Raw genomic sequence first — 17,087 nt, 5'->3', positions numbered from 1 at the left:
CGGAATAGATTTTTACACAGAACGGATTCGATGAAAAAAAAAAAAAAAAGGACGTGAAAGGGATTATTTTTTTTATTTTTGGGGCAAAAGTGACCATATTTGGACAAAATCGGTGGGGCTATGGGATTGCAAGTATAAGCCAAAACTACAGTGGAGCTGTTTGCCAAAAAAAGATTTGATTAAATTAACAGAAGCTTCAGAGGTCCAACTTTGCAAATCACACCTGTGAATCAACACCTTCTGTTTGACTGTGATCTTATTAATGGAGGAAAAGGTTAAAGATGGAACACATTACTTATTAGAAATTCCAAAAACAGTAACAGTGAGAAAAACCACTCCTAGAAAAAAATGACTTCAAAAGTTTAGAGAGAAGTTCAGTGTGAGTCCATGGGAGACAAGGCTCTTAGGAGCAGCCTCTAGTGGCCATGAGTGGTATTACATATTTCACTTTGGAGCCGAGGTCCTTGGTCCTTTGGTTTTGTTGACTGTGCTGTACAATACAGCTGAATCCACTGCAGTTTCCTCAACTCTGTCTCTGACATAGAAATACAAGATTAATCAGGTGATTGTAAATTGATTTGATGTTTAAATACAAGAGAATGTCAGATCTCACCTCTGCTCTTTGCTGTTGTTATGAAATGTGAGAACAGAGTACTCAGGAAATGTTGGCTCCTTCTTGTGTCTTGGGCACCGAGCTGGTCCAGTGTTGGAGTAAACTGGATCCTCCTTTTTCTGAGAGAAGTTGACGTTGGCGTAATGAAGGTTGTCCTGCTCCTCTGGGTGTCTGTGATTAGGTGGACACTGCACAGACAAAAATACTGTTAAGGAAACATTTCACCTGCGTACGACTTTATTTTAAATGGTGCATTCAGAGAGAGGACAGCAATCTGCTGAAAAGACCAATATGACAGAAAACAGCGTTGAAGATATTCTATCAACATGTCAACAAATGTCAGAAAGGAGATATAAAACAGGTGAAAAAAGCCGGACAACTTCTGGTGAATGTAATCACATCATGAGTTGGTTTCAGTGAAGAACAACATGATGAGCTGCAGTCAGATGACATTTTCCAGAACAGTTTGTTTTGTACTAAAACACATCTGTTCTCACCTGTTGGCTGTTGTCCGCTCTGTCTTCAGGTTCAGATGATGTTTTCAAAGCCCTCATTCTTCTAGAGAAAAACACAGTGAAGAAACAAATGCAGCTCAGACACATACAAATCCATTGGTTACCACATAGATCATGCACTGCTTCCCTTTGTCCCCGACATGAATCTGAAAGGAATCAGTTTGTCGTCTAAACATGTATTGGCTAATGCAACAAGAATCAGACTTTACACTCCACTGCTGCCCCTTCATTCAGTTCAGGTTAAACATCACTTCATTCTTTCATTCTTTGCTGCCTGAGGTGCACAAACTGTTCATGTCACATTTTTGTTATAAAAAGTTGTAAATCCTAAATCTGATGTGTGTGGAATAATACACTACAACCAGTGAAGGAACAAATCAGAACACCAAAATGAGTTTTACTGACAGAAAATGCTGTCTGATTAAAACGGTGAACACAATCTAAACCGACAGTGAACTTTTATAGTGGAGCCTTATCGTTTCTCTGCTGTGATGTGTGTGTTCTGTGATCTTTGTCATCAGTGGATATTTAGTGAATTACACAAACTACAGTTGTGCTTTTCAAAAACCTTTTGTCAGGGCTGGTTGTGTGTTCTTTTATATTTGAAGTGTATTAGTAGCTATGAATACTGAACCTTCCAGACACAGATATGTTTATATTATAATCACTTCAGACACATTCACTGTTCTCAGGTCACTATTGTGAAAATATTATCATTATTACTGAACCTCTGGTGAATAAGACCAGTCAGTTAAAAGAAGGAGAAAATTAAATTACGTGTTTTACATTATATATCAAATGTTATGTGTTTTTTATTAATTGACATTACATTGTAAGAACTTAATTTTAATGTTGTTGTTCTTGTTTTTCTTGTTCTTGTTGTTATTGCTGTTGTTTGTTGTTATTATTATTAGGTGTTGTTGTTGCTTTTGTTTGTTGTTGTTTTTTTTGTGGTGAATTGTTAACAAATATGCTACGTTACTTTGACTCTCATTATAGCTTTTTGGGTTTTTTTCAACAAGTGAGTTTATTAATTTTGCATTATTGAGGAGCAAAGGCTGCACACCGCTGGAGGCGATGCTGCACAGACAGCCTCACCTACCCGAACGGCACCGCCCATCAGGTGCCGTGCAGCCCGCCCCCCAAAACTGAGTGTGTCATGTCACACACTCCCTCTGTAACAAATAATTAATAATAAATAATAAGTAAGTAAAGTAAAGTAAAGTAAATTTTATTTATAGAGCACTTTTCACAGACAGAGTCACAAAGTGCTTTATCAATTCAAATCAGAATCAAATTAAGTTTACAGAGACCCAACAGAATCCTTCAGGAGCAAACACTTGTGATTGGTGACAGTGGCGAGGAAAAACTTCCCTTTAACGGGCAGAAACCTCGAGCAGACCCAGACTCCTGAAGGATGGCTGTCTGCCTTGACCAGTTGGGGTTAAAGAGAGAGAGAGAGAGAGAGTAAAGGCGGAGAAAAGAGAGAGCGATAGAGATGTAGAGAGACTGGGGGGGGGGGGGGGGGGGGTGTGACACATGGAATACGTTATGATGAATACATAGAGTGTAGTCAGTCTGTGGTGGTCCTGGGTCAGGTGGGAGACTAAAAAGCCTTTTTGAACAGGATGGTTTTGAGGTGTTTCTTAAAGCTCTCTACAGAGTCCATGGACCGTAGGTGTAGAGGCAGGTCATTCCATAGACGTGGTGCCACAGCTTTAAAAGACCTGTCACCACGTGTGCTAAAACAGGTGCGTGGAACCATCAGCAGGTGCTGTCCTGAAGACCTCAAGCTACGAGTCGAGCTGTAGGGCTGGATCAGGGAAGCAATGTATGCAGGGGCCTGGCCATGTAGGGCCCGGAAAGTTAGCACAAGAATTTTGAAATGAAGACGATATAGAACAGGGAGCCAGTGGAGAGATTTAAGGATGGGAGTGATGTGGGTTCTCCTGTTTGTGCGGGTCAGGAGCCTGGCAGCAGAGTTCTGGACAAACTGTAGACGGGCCAGCTCCTTCTTGTTTAAGCATGTAAACAGGCTGTTGCAGTAGTCTAAGCGAGAAGATACGAAAGCGTGAACGATCATCTCGAGCTCATTTGTGGACACCATAGATCTGAGTTAATACAGGTAGTAATACAGGTTCAAAACAGAACTATCACAGTAAGGCTCATCTTCAATAAAATAAACATGACAGGGCAGTAACAGGCAATAATTGTCACAGTTCGAGACATAAGTCATCCTTTAAAGTCACTGGTGGTCCAAAAGGGAAATGCATTTCAAATGAAACAAAGCACAGATGAACAGACATAAACTAAATACATAGGAATACTCATTTGTTGGTGGACATACACAGAGAATATGCCTCTGACTATCATTATAGTTAAAATAGCAATAAAAGAGGAAAACATCCAAGGAGTTGAATAACTTCCATGCACTGCATAAGGTCTTGGCCTTACCATGTATAAACTGAAAGTCACTAAACCCCCAACAGAACTACTTTTCCTCCCAGCATGAACTGAAAGCAGTTCTCCAAAAGCACCACAGTTTCAATGCTTCTATACTCTTTTGGGTTTTATTTTTTAAAAAAATGAAGAAATGGCTGATGGATCAAACTATATCAAAATTGTTCCCTGGCTCATGAATTCAAGGAAATTTAATTTACCTGACTAATAGGAAGACAGAGATGAGGATTATGGGAAGGACAACGGCAACAGTCACTCCAGCTGCTACTGATTTCCATTTGGCTGAAAAAAGAAGAAGAAAACACAAAGATAAAAATATCAAATAGAGTAACACAGCACATGTTCACAGTTTTAAACAGACTTGATGAGGTGATAAAACTTGTAAATGCAAATATAAAGAAAAACTTTAAACATCTGTAAGTCTAAAAATTGCACTGGCTTTCTTTACAAAATGTTTAACAAATGTGCATTAAAACGCTCAACATTTACAAAGTGTGACTCTCACTAAGTTTTTAGTTGTTTTTCTGAGTACATGTGCAGTTAAATGCAAAACTCACATGATACAACAATCAGATGTGAGGTGGAGTTCTGTCGTCCTCTGCTGTTCTGGGCTTCACAGTAATAATTCCCACTGTGTTCAGATCTGATATCAGTGATGGTGAAGTTCTGTCCTGATGCTTTTGGTGAGTCTTCATCCTCCTTGTACCAGGTGTATTTAGTAACAGGTGGGTTTGCATCACTGGTACAGGTCAGAGTCACTGAACTGCCCTCCACTATCTGACCAGACGGACTCACGGACACAGAGGGAAGTCTGGGAGGATCTGGAGGAGATTTGAAAGAATGAATGAATGAATGAATGAATGAATATGGTTCCTTTGTTGCTGTATGATGTGTTTCAGTGATTTGCAGATGCATCCTTTGCTGCATCAGAATCTCCAGAGAACAGAAGATTCTCTTTGGATGTGTCACATGACACTAGACATATTCTACAAAATAAAGCATTTTACTCACATTTCACATCAATATAGACGTATTTTGACATCTTCAACCCCAGACTGTTGTCAGCGACACATGAATATGATCCAGAGTCAGAGGAGTTGATGAAGCTGAGGACAAACTGCTGTCCTTCACCTCTTGACTGAAGTTGATTATTTCCTCTCTTGTACCAGGTGTATTTAGTAACAGGTGGGTTTGCATCACTGGTACAGGTCAGAGTCACTGAACTGCCCTCAATGATTTCACCAGAGGGACTGAAAGACACTAAAGGAACCGTTGGAGCAACTGGAGAAGAAAACATTAACAAAACATTTTAAGAGAAAAATCATAGTAATATTTGATTTTTGACTCCACCCTTCATAACCCACCAAAGTATAAAGCTGACAGATGGAGACAAGATGGACAGAAGTGGTGGAGACACTGGTCACTTATAGAAACTATAGTTTGAACATCTCTCCAGTACACAGAGAAATCATTTGGAAATCCATGCAGTCATGTTACACTGCATTAGATAAAAACCTCCACTAGATGGAGACATGTTAGAGGAAGACTGTGGAGTAAACTCACACACTGGAGGAGAGGAGAACATCTTATAACCTAATTTAACAGCACAGGAAATGGTATCTCCAGAGGAAAAAGAGGTGGAATATGAAGATGATGTTCCACTCCTAATCGTCTGTCCGTTCTTGAACCAGGTGTATTTGTAATTGTCAGGTAGACGACAGCTGCTGTGACACCTCAGCTCTACTTGGACACAATTACAATTCCTGCAGGATGATCTGGTCACATGGACCTGGAGATCTGGACGTGTTATGAAAAATAAAGAAATGTTACGTTAAATGAACGATTTAACAAACACACAAGAAACTATTAGATGAATGTATTTCTATATTTCTGAAGCATTTACCTGTAACAGTCAGAGTGACTCCAGGTGAACCAGTATAATTTCCACCAGGTTGGTTTGTTATAAACCTGAACTGGTACTGAGCTGAGTCGCTCTGTCTCAGGTCTGAGATTCTCACAGAACAGTCGTTCTTATTGTAAGGAAAATGCACACGATATTTGTACTCTGACCTTGTTTTCAGATCTACAAGGTTAATGCCACTATTAATAAACCAGAACGTTTCCTCAACTATAGTTACATGACTTCCGATCCACTGTGGGTATGTGTAGGTGCAGCTCATGTCGACTGTTGATCCTTTTAAGGCACAGATCTGAGTAGAAGTGTAAGTCACTCCCCATTCATTCTGACCCTGAACAACTGCAACAGAACATATTAAAAAACAAATATAAGTCAATGGATAAATCAATTAAAAGATCATCATTGTGGTTGTAGAAAAAAGTAAACTGGATGAACCTAAAAAACAAAGACACTTTAATCTATAATCACTGAGAAACAATGCAGTTGTTCAAAGATATCAGCCAAAAACCTTTAATAAATCATTTGACATATTACATTAATGTAGTGTTCAGCTCTTAAATACCTGAAGTCTAATTATGTTTAACTCTTTATCCTCATATCTGTTTAATCCATCAGATGATCAGTAACACCATAGTTATTATTGTTTGAGTCTGATCTGTTCTTGGTTTGTTTCCTCTGTTCACTCTGTGGTCAGATGGATGGAAAGAATAACACAGAAATGCAGAACACAGAGGTGTTAGAAACTTTTCAAAGAAACTATGATGGAAAAAAGAGAAGTTTATTTAGTTTGTGACCATCAGACCAATAATACACTTAATTTGGTAAAACTATTGCACAGTAAAACACTAGAATATGGTAAGAAATAAAACAGGAGATCTTGTATTTATACAGATGTGAAAAACACTAAAACTGATCTAACATGTTTTTACATCACACTGTACATCTGATGTTGAAAAGTTTTGTTCTGAAGTACATTTGAGGGATTTATTGATTAGAATATTTTTAGATGGCTTAGGATAATGGGTCTAACCAAACCAGGACATGTTCGAACTCATTAAGTTATGAAAAGCTGCAGATCTCATCTCCGTAAAAAAAACTGTTGTCAATTACAAACCAGAATGATTGACTGATGTTTGCTGTTCACACTGTTTTAATATGTAACTTTCACATTAAAAATCAGTCTGTTAATGTAAATAAAGATATACAGTACCTGTAAAAGAGAGAAGGAAGACGATAAATCCACTTGGTGATTTTAAACTCATCGTTGTTGCTGTTCTCATCCCACTGTCTATAGATGAATTAAAAGATGTTAACAGATTCATTTTTAAAAAGAGTCATAACATCAATAAATAATTGAACTTACTGGAACAGATGTTTTCTTGTCCAGATGCCTCTCCTCTGTGGTCACTGAACTGACAGGGAGGCTGTTAAACAGCTTCATTTCCTTCCTATTTTTACCTCTACCAGGAGGTATTGTGATCACTTTGCTTTGTGTGTTTGTTTGTTTGTTAGCAAGATAACTCAAAAAGTTATGGACGGATTTTCATGAAATTTTCAGGAAATGTTGATACTGGCACAAGTAACAACTGATTAAATTTTGGTGGTGATCGGGGGGGTACAGACCTATCTTGGCGGAGGTCTGTTCTCTCCGCTAAAACTATTTAGAGCAAATCTTGAAACATTTTAATATACTTTCTGATAATGAACTCTAATTTTTTCACCTGTCAGTAATAACTCTCTGTCACAAAAATAGCAGCAGCTCTGACAGGAAAGCAAACATGTTTCATCCTGTGTAGATCAAGGCTCAGTCTGTCATTTCCCGTGATGTGGTATTTGACAATATATACATGAACATGCTAAAAATATCCAGATAATCATGATGTTTAAAAACAGATACAATAGATTTGTGATGGAATACAACCCCAGTTCCCAAAAAGTTGGGTTATGGAGCAAAATATGACCCCCCCCCCCCCCAAAAAAAAAAAAAAAAAAAAACAGAATACATACATACACTGAGTAAATTTTTCACAATAACTGGATACACAGAATGGATTTTATAAAAAAAAAACAAAAAAAAAAACATAAAGGATGTGAAAGGGATTATTTCGTATTTTTGGGGCAAAAGTGAGCATATTTGGAGAAAATGGGTGGGGCTATGGGATTGCAAGTATAAGATACAACTACAATGTAGCTGTCTGTCAAAAAAATTTGTTTATTGAATTAACAGTAACTTCAGAGGTCAAACTTTGCAAACTGTCAATCACACCTGTCAATCAACACCTTCTGTTTGACTTGTGATCTTATTAATGGAGGAAAAGGTTGAAGATGGAACACATTATTTATTAGAAATTCCTAAAACAATAACAGTGAGAAAAACCACTCCTAGAAAAAAATGACTTCAAAAGTTTGGAGAGAAGTTCAGTGTGAGTCCATGGGAGACAAGGCTCTTAGGAGCAGCCTCTAGTGGCCATGAGTGGTATTACACATTTCACTTTGGAGCCGAGGTCCTTGGTCCTTTGGTTTTGTTGACTGTGCTGTACAATACAGCTGAATCCTCTGCAGTTTCCTCAACTCTGTCTCTGACATAGAAATACAAGATTAATCAGGTGATTGTAAATTGATTTGATGTTTAAATACAAGAGAATGTCAGATCTCACCTCTGCTCTTTGCTGTTGTTATGAAATGTGAGAACAGAGTACTCAGGAAATGTTGGTTCCTTCTTGTGTCTTGGGCACCGAGCTGGTCCAGTGTTGGAGTAAACTGGATCCTCCTTTTTCTGAGAGAAGTTGACGTTGGCGTAATGAAGGTTGTCCTGCTCCTCTGGGTGTCTGTGATTAGGTGGACACTGCACAGACAAAAATACTGTTAAGGAAACATTTCACCTGCGTACGACTTTATTTTAAATGGTGCATTCAGAGAGAGGACAGCAATCTGCTGAAGAGACCAATATGACAGAAAACAGTGTTGAAGATATTCTATCAACATGTCAACAAATGTCAGAAAGGAGATATAAAACAGGTGACAAAAGCAGGACAACTTCTGGTGAATGTAATCACATCATGAGTTGGTTTCAGTGAAGAACAACATGATGAGCTGCAGTCAGATGACATTTTCCAGAATAGTTTTGTTTTGTAGTAAAACACATCTGTTCTCACCTGTTGGCTGTTGTCCGCTCTGTCTTCAGGTTCAGATGATGTTTTCAAAGCCCTCATTCTTCTAGAGAAAAACACAGTGAAGAAACAAATGCAGCTCAGACACATACAAATCCATTGGTTACCACATAGATCATGCACTGCTTCCCTTTGTCCCCGACATGAATCTGAAAGGAATTAGTTTGTCGTCTAAACATGTATTGGCTAATGTGACAAGAATAAGACTTTACACTCCACTGCTGCCCCTTCATTCAGTTCAGGTTAAACATCACTTCATTCTTTCATTCTCTGCTGCCTGAGGTGCACAAACTGTTCATGTCACATTTTTGTTATAAAAAGTTGTAAATCCTAAATCTGATGTGTGTGGAATAATACACTACAACCAGTGAAGGAACAAATCAGAACACCAAAATGAGTTTTACTGACAGAAAATGCTGTCTGATTAAAACGGTGAACACAATCTAAACCGACAGTGAACTTTTATAGTTGAGCCTTATCGTTTCTCTGCTGTGATGTGTGTGTTCTGTGATCTTTGTCATCAGTGGATATTTAGTGAATTACATAAACTACAGTTGTGCTTTTCAAAAACCTTTTGTCAGGGCTGGTTGTGTGTTCTTTTATATTTGAAGTGTATTAGTAGCTATGAATACTGAACCTTCCAGACACAGATAGGTTTATATTATAATCACTTCAGACACATTCACTGTTCTCAGGTCACTATTGTGAAAATATTATCATTATTACTGAACCTCTGGTGAATAAGACCAGTCAGTTAAAAGAAGGAGAAAATTAAATTACGTGTTTTACATTATATATCAAATGTTATGTGTTTTTTATTAATTGACATTACATTGTAAGAACTTAATTTTAATGTTGTTGTTCTAGTTTTTCTTGTTCTTGTTGTTATTGCTGTTGTTTGTTGTTATTATTATTAGGTGTTGTTGTTGCTTTTGTTTGTTGTTGTTTTTTTGTGGTGAATTGTTAACAAATATGCTACGTTACTTTGACTCTCATTATAGCTTTTTGGGTTTTTTTTCAACAAGTGAGTTTATTTATTTTGCATTATTGAGGAGCAAAGGCTGCACACCGCTGGAGGCGATGCTGCACAGACAGCCTCACCTACCCGAACGGCACCGCCCATCAGGTGCCGTGCAGCCCGCCCCCCAAAACTGAGTGTGTCATGTCACACACTCCCTCTGTAACAAATAATTAATAATAAATAATAAGTAAGTAAAGTAAAGTAAAGTAAATTTTATTTATAGAGCACTTTTCACAGACAGAGTCACAAAGTGCTTTATCAGTTCAAATCAGAATCAAATTAAGTTTACAGAGACCCAACAGAATCCTTCAGGAGCAAACACTTGTGATTGGTGACAGTGGCGAGGAAAAACTTCCCTTTAACGGGCAGAAACCTCGAGCAGACCCAGACTCCTGAAGGATGGCTGTCTGCCTTGATCAGTTGGGGTTAAAGAGAGAGAGAGAGAGTAAAGGAGGAGAAAAGAGAGAGCGATAGAGATATAGAGAGACTGGGGGGGGGGATGACACATGGAATACGTTATGATGAATACATAGAGTGTAGTCAGTCTGTGGTGGTCCTGGGTCAGGTGGGAGACTAAAAAGCCTTTTTGAACAGGATGGTTTTGAGGTGTTTCTTAAAGCTCTCTACAGAGTCCATGGACCGTAGGTGTAGAGGCAGGTCATTCCATAGACGTGGTGCCACAGCTTTAAAAGACCTGTCACCGCGTGTGCTAAAACAGGTGCGTGGAACCATCAGCAGGTGCTGTCCTGAAGACCTCAAGCTACGAGTCGAGCTGTAGGGCTGGATCAGGGAAGCAATGTATGCAGGGGCCTGGCCATGTAGGGCCTGGAAAGTTAGCACAAGAATTTTGAAATGAAGACGATATAGAACAGGGAGCCAGTGGAGAGATTTAAGGATGGGAGTGATGTGGGTTCTCCTGTTTGTGCGGGTCAGGAGCCTGGCAGCAGAGTTCTGGACAAACTGTAGACGGGCCAGCTCCTTCTTGTTTAAGCATGTAAACAGGCTGTTGCAGTAGTCTAAGCGAGAAGATACGAAAGCGTGAACGATCATCTCGAGCTCATTTGTGGACACCATAGATCTGAGTTAATACAGGTAGTAATACAGGTTCAAAACAGAACTATCACAGTAAGGCTCATCTTCAATAAAATAAACATGACAGGGCAGTAACATGCAATAATTGTCACAGTTCGAGACATAAGTCATCCTTTAAAGTCACTGGTGGTCCAAAAGTGAAATGCATTTCAAATGAAACAAAGCACAGACGAACAGACATAAACTAAATACATAGGAATACTCATTTGTTGGTGGACATACACAGAGAATATGCCTCTGACTATCATTATAGTTAAAATAGCAATAAAAGAGGAAAACATCCAAGGAGTTGAATAACTTCCATGCACTGCATAAGGTCTTGGCCTTACCATGTATAAACTGAAAGTCACTAAACCCCCAACAGAACTACTTTTCCTCCCAGCATGAACTGAAAGCAGTTCTCCAAAAGCACCACAGTTTCAATGCTTCTATACTCTTTTGGGTTTTATTTTTTTTAAAAATGAAGAAATGGCTGATGGATCAAACTATATCAAAATTGTTCCCTGGCTCATGAATTCAAGGAAATTTAATTTACCTGACTAATAGGAAGACAGAGATGAGGATTATGGGAAGGACAACGGCAACAGTCACTCCAGCTGCTACTGATTTCCATTTGGCTGAAAAAAGAAGAAGAAAACACAAAGATAAAAATATCAAATAGAGCAACACAGCACATGTTCACAGTTTTAAACAGACTTGATGAGGTGATAAAACTTGTAAATGCAAATATAAAGAAAAACTTTAAACATCTGTAAGTCTAAAAATTGCACTGGCTTTCTTTACAAAATATTTTACAAATGTGCATTAAAACGCTAAACAACATTTACAAAGTGTGACTCTCACTATGTTTTTAGTTGTTTTTCTGAGTATATGTGCAGTTAAATGCAAAACTCACATGATACAACAATCAGATGTGAAGCGGAGTTCTGTCGTCCTCTGCTGTTCTGGGCTTCACAGTAATAATTCCCACTGTGTTCAGATCTGAAGTCAGTGATGGTGAAGTTCTGTCCTGATGCTTTTGGTGAGTCTTCATCCTCCTTGTACCAGGTGTATTTAGTAACAGGTGGGTTTGCATCACTGGTACAGGTCAGAGTCACTGAACTGCCCTGAACTATCTGACCAGACGGACTCACGGACACAGAGGGAAGTCTGGGAGGATCTGGAGGAGATTTGAATGAATGAATGAATGAATGAATGAATGAATATGGTTCCTTTGTTGCTGTATGATGTGTTTCAGTGATTTGCAGATGCATCCTTTGCTGCATCAGAATCTCCAGAGAACAGAAGATTCTCTTTGGATGTGTCACATGACACTAGACATATTCTACAAAATAAAGCATTTTACTCACATTTCACATCAATATAGACGTATTCTGACATCTTCAACCCCAGACTGTTCTCAGCGACACATGAATATGATCCAGATTCAGAGGAGTTGATGGAGCTGAGGACAAACTGCTGTCCTTCACCTCTTGACTGAAGTTGATTATTTCCTCTCTTGTACCAGGTGTATTTAGTAACAGGTGGGTTTGCATCACTGGTACAGGTCAGAGTCACTGAACTGCCCTCCACTATCTGACCAGACGGACTCATGGACACAGAGGGAAGTCTGGGAGGATCTGGAAGAGATTTGACAGAATGGATGAGTGAATGAATGAATGAATGAATGAATATGGTTCCTTTGTTGCTGTATGATGTGTTTCAGTGATTTGCAGATGCATTCTTTGCTGCATCAGAATCTCCAGAGAACAGAGGATTCTCATTGGCTGTGTCACATGACACGAGGCATATTCTACAAAATAAAGCATTTTACTCACATTTCACATCAATATGGACATATTCTGACATCTTCAACCCCAGACTGTTCTCAGCAACACATGAATATGATCCAGAGTCAGAGGAGTTGATGAAGCTGAGGACAAACTGCTGTCCTTCACCTCTTGACTGAGGTTGATTATTTCCTCTCTTGTACCAGGTGTATTTAGTAACAGGTGGGTTTGCATCACTGGTACAGGTCAGAGTCACTGAACTGCCCTCAATGATTTCACCAGAGGGACTGAAAGACACTGAAGGAACCGTTGGAGCAACTGGAGAAGAAAACATTAACAAAACATTTTAAGATAAAAATCATAGTAATGTTTGATTTTTGACTCCACCCCTCATAATCCACCAAAGTATAAAGCTGACAGATGGAGACAAGATGGACAGAAGTGGTGGAGACACTGGTCACTTATAGAAACTATAGTTTGAACATCTCTCCAGTACACAGAGAAATCATTTGGAAATCCATGCAGTCATGTTACACTGCATTAGATAAAAACCTCCACTAGATGGAGACATGTTAGAGGAAGACTGTGGAGTAAACTCACACGCTGGAGGAGAGGAGAACATCTCATAACCTTTAACAGCACAGGAAATGGTATCTCCAGAGGAAAAAGAGGTGGAATAGGAAGATGATGTTCCACTCCTAATCTTCTGTCCGTTCTTGAACCAGGTGTATTTGTAATTGTCAGGTAGACGACAGTTGCTGTGACACCTCAGCTCTACTTGGACACAATTAGAATTCCTGCAGGTTGATGATCTGCTCACATGGACCTGGAGATCTGGACGTGCTGTGAAAAATAAAGAAATGTTATGTTACATGAACGATTTGATAAACACACAAGAAACTACACATAAAGATTTTAACTATTATGTGAATGTATTTCTATATTTCTGAAGCATTTACCTGTGACAGTCAGAGTGACTCCAGGTGAACCAGTATAATGTCCACCAGGTTGGTTTGTTATAAACCTGAACTGGTACTGAGCTGAGTCGCTCTGTCTCAGGTCTGAGATTCTCACTAAACAGCCGTTCTTTTTGGAAGGATAATCCACACGACCTTTGTACTCTGACTTTGTTTTTAGATCTACAGGTTTAATGTCTCTATTAATAAACCAGAATGTTTTCTCAACTTTAGTTTTCTTTTTCTTTATCTGGGGTGGGTATGTGTAGGTGCAGCTCATGTCGACTGTTGATCCTTTTAAGGCACAGATCTGAGTAGAAGTGTAAGTCACTCCCCATCCATTCTGACCCTGAACAACTGTAACAGAACAAATTAAGAAACAAATATAAGTCAATGGATAAATCAATTAAAAGATCATCATTGTGGTTGTAGAAAAAGGTAAACTGGATGAACCTCAAAAACAGAGACACTTTAATCTATAATCACTAAAAAACAATTAAGTTGTTCAAAGACATCAGCCAAAAACCTTTAATAAATCATCTGACATATTACATTAATGTAGTGTTCAACTCATAAACACCTGAAGTCTTATTATATTTAACTCTTTATCCTCATATCTGTTTAATCCATCAGATGATCAGTAACACCATAGTTATTATTGTTTGAGTCTGATCTGTTCTTGGTTTGTTTCCTCTGTTCACTCTGTGGTCAGATGGATGGAAAGAATAACACAGAAATGCAGAACACAGAAGTGTTAGAAACTTTTCACAGCTGCTATGATGAAAAAAAGAGAAGTTTATTCAGTTTGTGACCAACAGACCAATAATAAACTTAATTTGGTAAAACTATTGCACAGTAAAACACTAGAATATGGTAAGAAATAAAACAGGAAATCTTGTATTTATACAGATGTGAAAAACACAAAAACTGATCTAACATTTTTTACATCACACTGTACATCTGATGTTGAAAATTTTTTTTCCGAAATACATTCGAGTGATTTATTGATTAGAATATTTTTAGATGGCTTAGGATAATGGGTCTAACCAAACCAGGACATGTTCGAACTCATTAAGTTATGGAAAGCTGCAGATCTCATCTGTGGACAATAACTGTAGTCAATTACAAACTACAATGATTGACAGATGTTTGCTGTTCACACAGTTTTAATATATAACTTTCACAATAAAAATCATTCCATTAGTATAAATAAAGATCTACAGTACCTGTGAAAGAGAGAAGGAAGACGATAAATCCACTTGCTGATGTTAAACTCATCATTCTTGCTGTTCTCATCTCACTGTCTGACTCTGACTTTAGGTGAATTAAAAGATGTTAACGGATACATTTTACAAAAGAGTCAAGACATGAAAAAATAATTGAACTTACTTGAACGGGTGTTTTCTTGTCCAGATGCCTCTCCTCTGTGGTCACTGAACTGAACGTGAGGCTATTAAACGGCTTTGTTTCCTTCCTATTTTTAACATTAATATTCATGCTGAGATAAATCTCATAGATAAACAAAGCTAAAACTATTTAGAGAAACCCTTGAAACATTTTAATATACCTACTGAATATGATGAACTCTAATGTTTTCACCCGTCAGTAATAACCCTCTGTCACACACATAGCAGCAGTTCTGACAGGAAAGAAAACCTGTTACATCCTGTGTAGATAAAGGCTCACTCTGTTATTTCCTGTGATGATGTATTTGACAATATACACATGAAGATGCTAATAAAAAAACAGATAATCATGATGTTTAAAAACAGATACAATAGAACTGTGATGGAATACAACCCCAGTTCCAAAAAAGTTTAGTTTAGTTTATTTCAGACACAGACATAATACAAAACATATGGAAGAAAAAAAAATAAAATAAAATAAACAATACACAAATAAAAAATCAAACAGTAATAAAAAAAGTAATAACAAACAAGACACAAAAAAATCAAAGAGTAGAAAAAAATTTGGGTTGTGGAGCAAGATGTGGAGAAAAAAAAGCATCAACAGAATACATACATACACAGAATAGATTTTTACACAGAACGGATTTGATGGGAAAAAAAAAAAAAAAAGGACGTGAAAGGGATTATTTTTTTATTTTTGGGGCAAAAGTGACCATATTTGGACAAAATCGGTGGGGCTATGGGATTGCAAGTATAAGCCAAAACTACAGTGGAGCTGTTTGCCAAAAAAAGATTTGATTAAATTAACAGAAGCTTCAGAGGTCCAACTTTGCAAACTGTCAATCACACCTGTGAATCAATGCCTTTTGTTTGACTGTGATCTTATTAATGGAGGAAAAGGTTAAAGATGGAACACATTACTTATTAGAAATTCCAAAAACAGTAACAGTGAGAAAAACCACTCCTAGAAAAAAATGACTTAAAAAATTTAGAGAGAAGTTCAGTGTGAGTCCATGGGAGACAAGGCTCTTAGGAGCAGCCTCTAGTGGCCATGAGTGGTATTACACATTTCACTTTGGAGCAGAGGTCCTTGGTCCTTTGGTTTTGTTGACTGTGCTGTACAATACAGCTGAATCCTCTGCAGTTTCCTCAACTCTGTCTCTGACAAAGAAATACAAGATTAATCAGGTGATTGTAAATTGATTTGATGTTTAAATACAAGAGAATGTCAGATCTCACCTCTGCTCTTTGCTGTTGTTATGAAAAGTGACAACAGAGTACTCAGGAAATGTTGGGTCTTTTTGTGTCTTGGGCACCGAGCTGGTCCAGTGTTGGAGTAAACTGGATCCTCCTTTTTCTGAGAGAAGTTCACGGTGGCGTAATGAAGGTTGTCCTGCTCCTCTGGGTGTCTGTGATTAGGTGGACACTGCACAGACAAAAATACTGTTAAAGAAACATTTCACCTGCGTACGACTTTATTTTAAATGGTGCATTCAGAGAGAGGACAGCAATCTGCTGAAAAGACCAATATGACAGAAAACAACGTTGAAGATATTCTATCAACATGTCAACAAATGTCAGAAAGGAGATATAAAACAGGTGAAAAAAGCCGGACAACTTCTGGTGAATGTAATCACATCATGAGTTGGTTTCAGTGAAGAACAACATGATGAGCTGCAGTCAGATGACATTTTCCAGAACAGTTTGTTTTGGACTAAAGCACATCTGTTCTCACCTGTTGGCTGTGGTCCGCTCTGTCTTCAGGTTCAGATGATGTTTTCAAAGCCCTCATTCCTCTAGAGAAAAACACAATGAAGAAACAAATGCAGCTCAGACACATACAAATCCATTGGTTACCACATAGATCATGCACTGCTTCTCTTTGTCCCCGACATGAATCTAAAAGGAATCAGTTTGTCGTCTAAACATGTTTTGGCTAATGTGACAAGAATCAGACTTTACACTCCACTACTTCCCCTTCATTCAGTTCAGGTTAAACATCACTTCATTCTTTCATTCTCTGCTGCCTGAGGTGCACAAATATGGAAGCAAATCCGTGTCATCAGATTTGTAGCTGAAGAAAAGTTTTGAACACACGTAAAAAAAAAAAAAAAAAGAGGTTGCAAAAATAATTTGTGCAAGTGTAGACCATATTTGTATCATT

General features: G+C 38.1%; 1 protein-coding gene across 4 annotated transcripts; it reads right to left on the bottom strand.

Moving 5' to 3' along the window:
• Positions 1-434: 434 nt before the first annotated feature.
• LOC115437659 (B-cell receptor CD22-like) lies at positions 435-15,114 on the bottom strand. Of its 4 annotated transcripts, none has more exons than XM_030161067.1 (11): positions 14,904-15,114; positions 14,741-14,828; positions 13,518-13,871; positions 13,159-13,401; positions 12,607-12,876; positions 12,139-12,408; positions 4,146-4,409; positions 3,789-3,870; positions 1,111-1,171; positions 614-801; positions 435-535 (listed from the first exon to the last, which is right to left on the bottom strand). In XM_030161067.1, exons 1-11 carry the CDS (start codon positions 15,009-15,011, stop codon positions 445-447), a joined length of 2,019 nt encoding a protein of 672 aa, XP_030016927.1. In that variant the 5' UTR covers positions 15,012-15,114; the 3' UTR covers positions 435-444. The 4 variants fall into 4 exon arrangements, with proteins under 4 accessions (XP_030016927.1, XP_030016854.1, XP_030017001.1 ...); XM_030160994.1 differs by lacking the exons at positions 435-535; positions 614-801; positions 1,111-1,171; positions 3,789-3,870; positions 4,146-4,409 and adding exons at positions 7,774-8,085; positions 8,164-8,351; positions 8,662-8,722; positions 11,325-11,406; positions 11,685-11,948; XM_030161141.1 differs by lacking the exons at positions 435-535; positions 614-801; positions 1,111-1,171; positions 3,789-3,870; positions 4,146-4,409 and adding exons at positions 7,774-8,085; positions 8,164-8,351; positions 8,662-8,719; positions 11,325-11,406; positions 11,685-11,948.
• Positions 15,115-17,087: the final 1,973 nt, after the last annotated feature.

Source organism: Sphaeramia orbicularis, chromosome 1 (assembly GCF_902148855.1).
Source record: "Sphaeramia orbicularis chromosome 1, fSphaOr1.1, whole genome shotgun sequence".
NCBI classification, from domain to species: Eukaryota; Metazoa; Chordata; class Actinopteri; order Kurtiformes; family Apogonidae; genus Sphaeramia; species Sphaeramia orbicularis.
Note: the sequence above shows the minus strand (reverse complement) of the source record. Positions and strands in the feature narration are given on the sequence as shown.

What these genes read in the sequence shown, in the direction of transcription:
- LOC115437659 (XM_030161067.1), bottom strand. Translation starts at nt 15,011, where the DNA reads ATGAATATTAATGTTAAAAATAGGAAGGAAACAAAGCCGTTTAATAGC. An exon ending in CGTCTATATTGATGTGAAAT is followed by an intron (nt 4,410 to 12,138) that starts GTGAGTAAAATG and finishes AATCTCCTCCAG; the next exon opens with ATCCTCCCAGACTTCCCTCT. An exon ending in AACAACAGCAAAGAGCAGAG is followed by an intron (nt 536 to 613) that starts GTGAGATCTGAC and finishes TTTCTATGTCAG; the next exon opens with AGACAGAGTTGAGGAAACTG.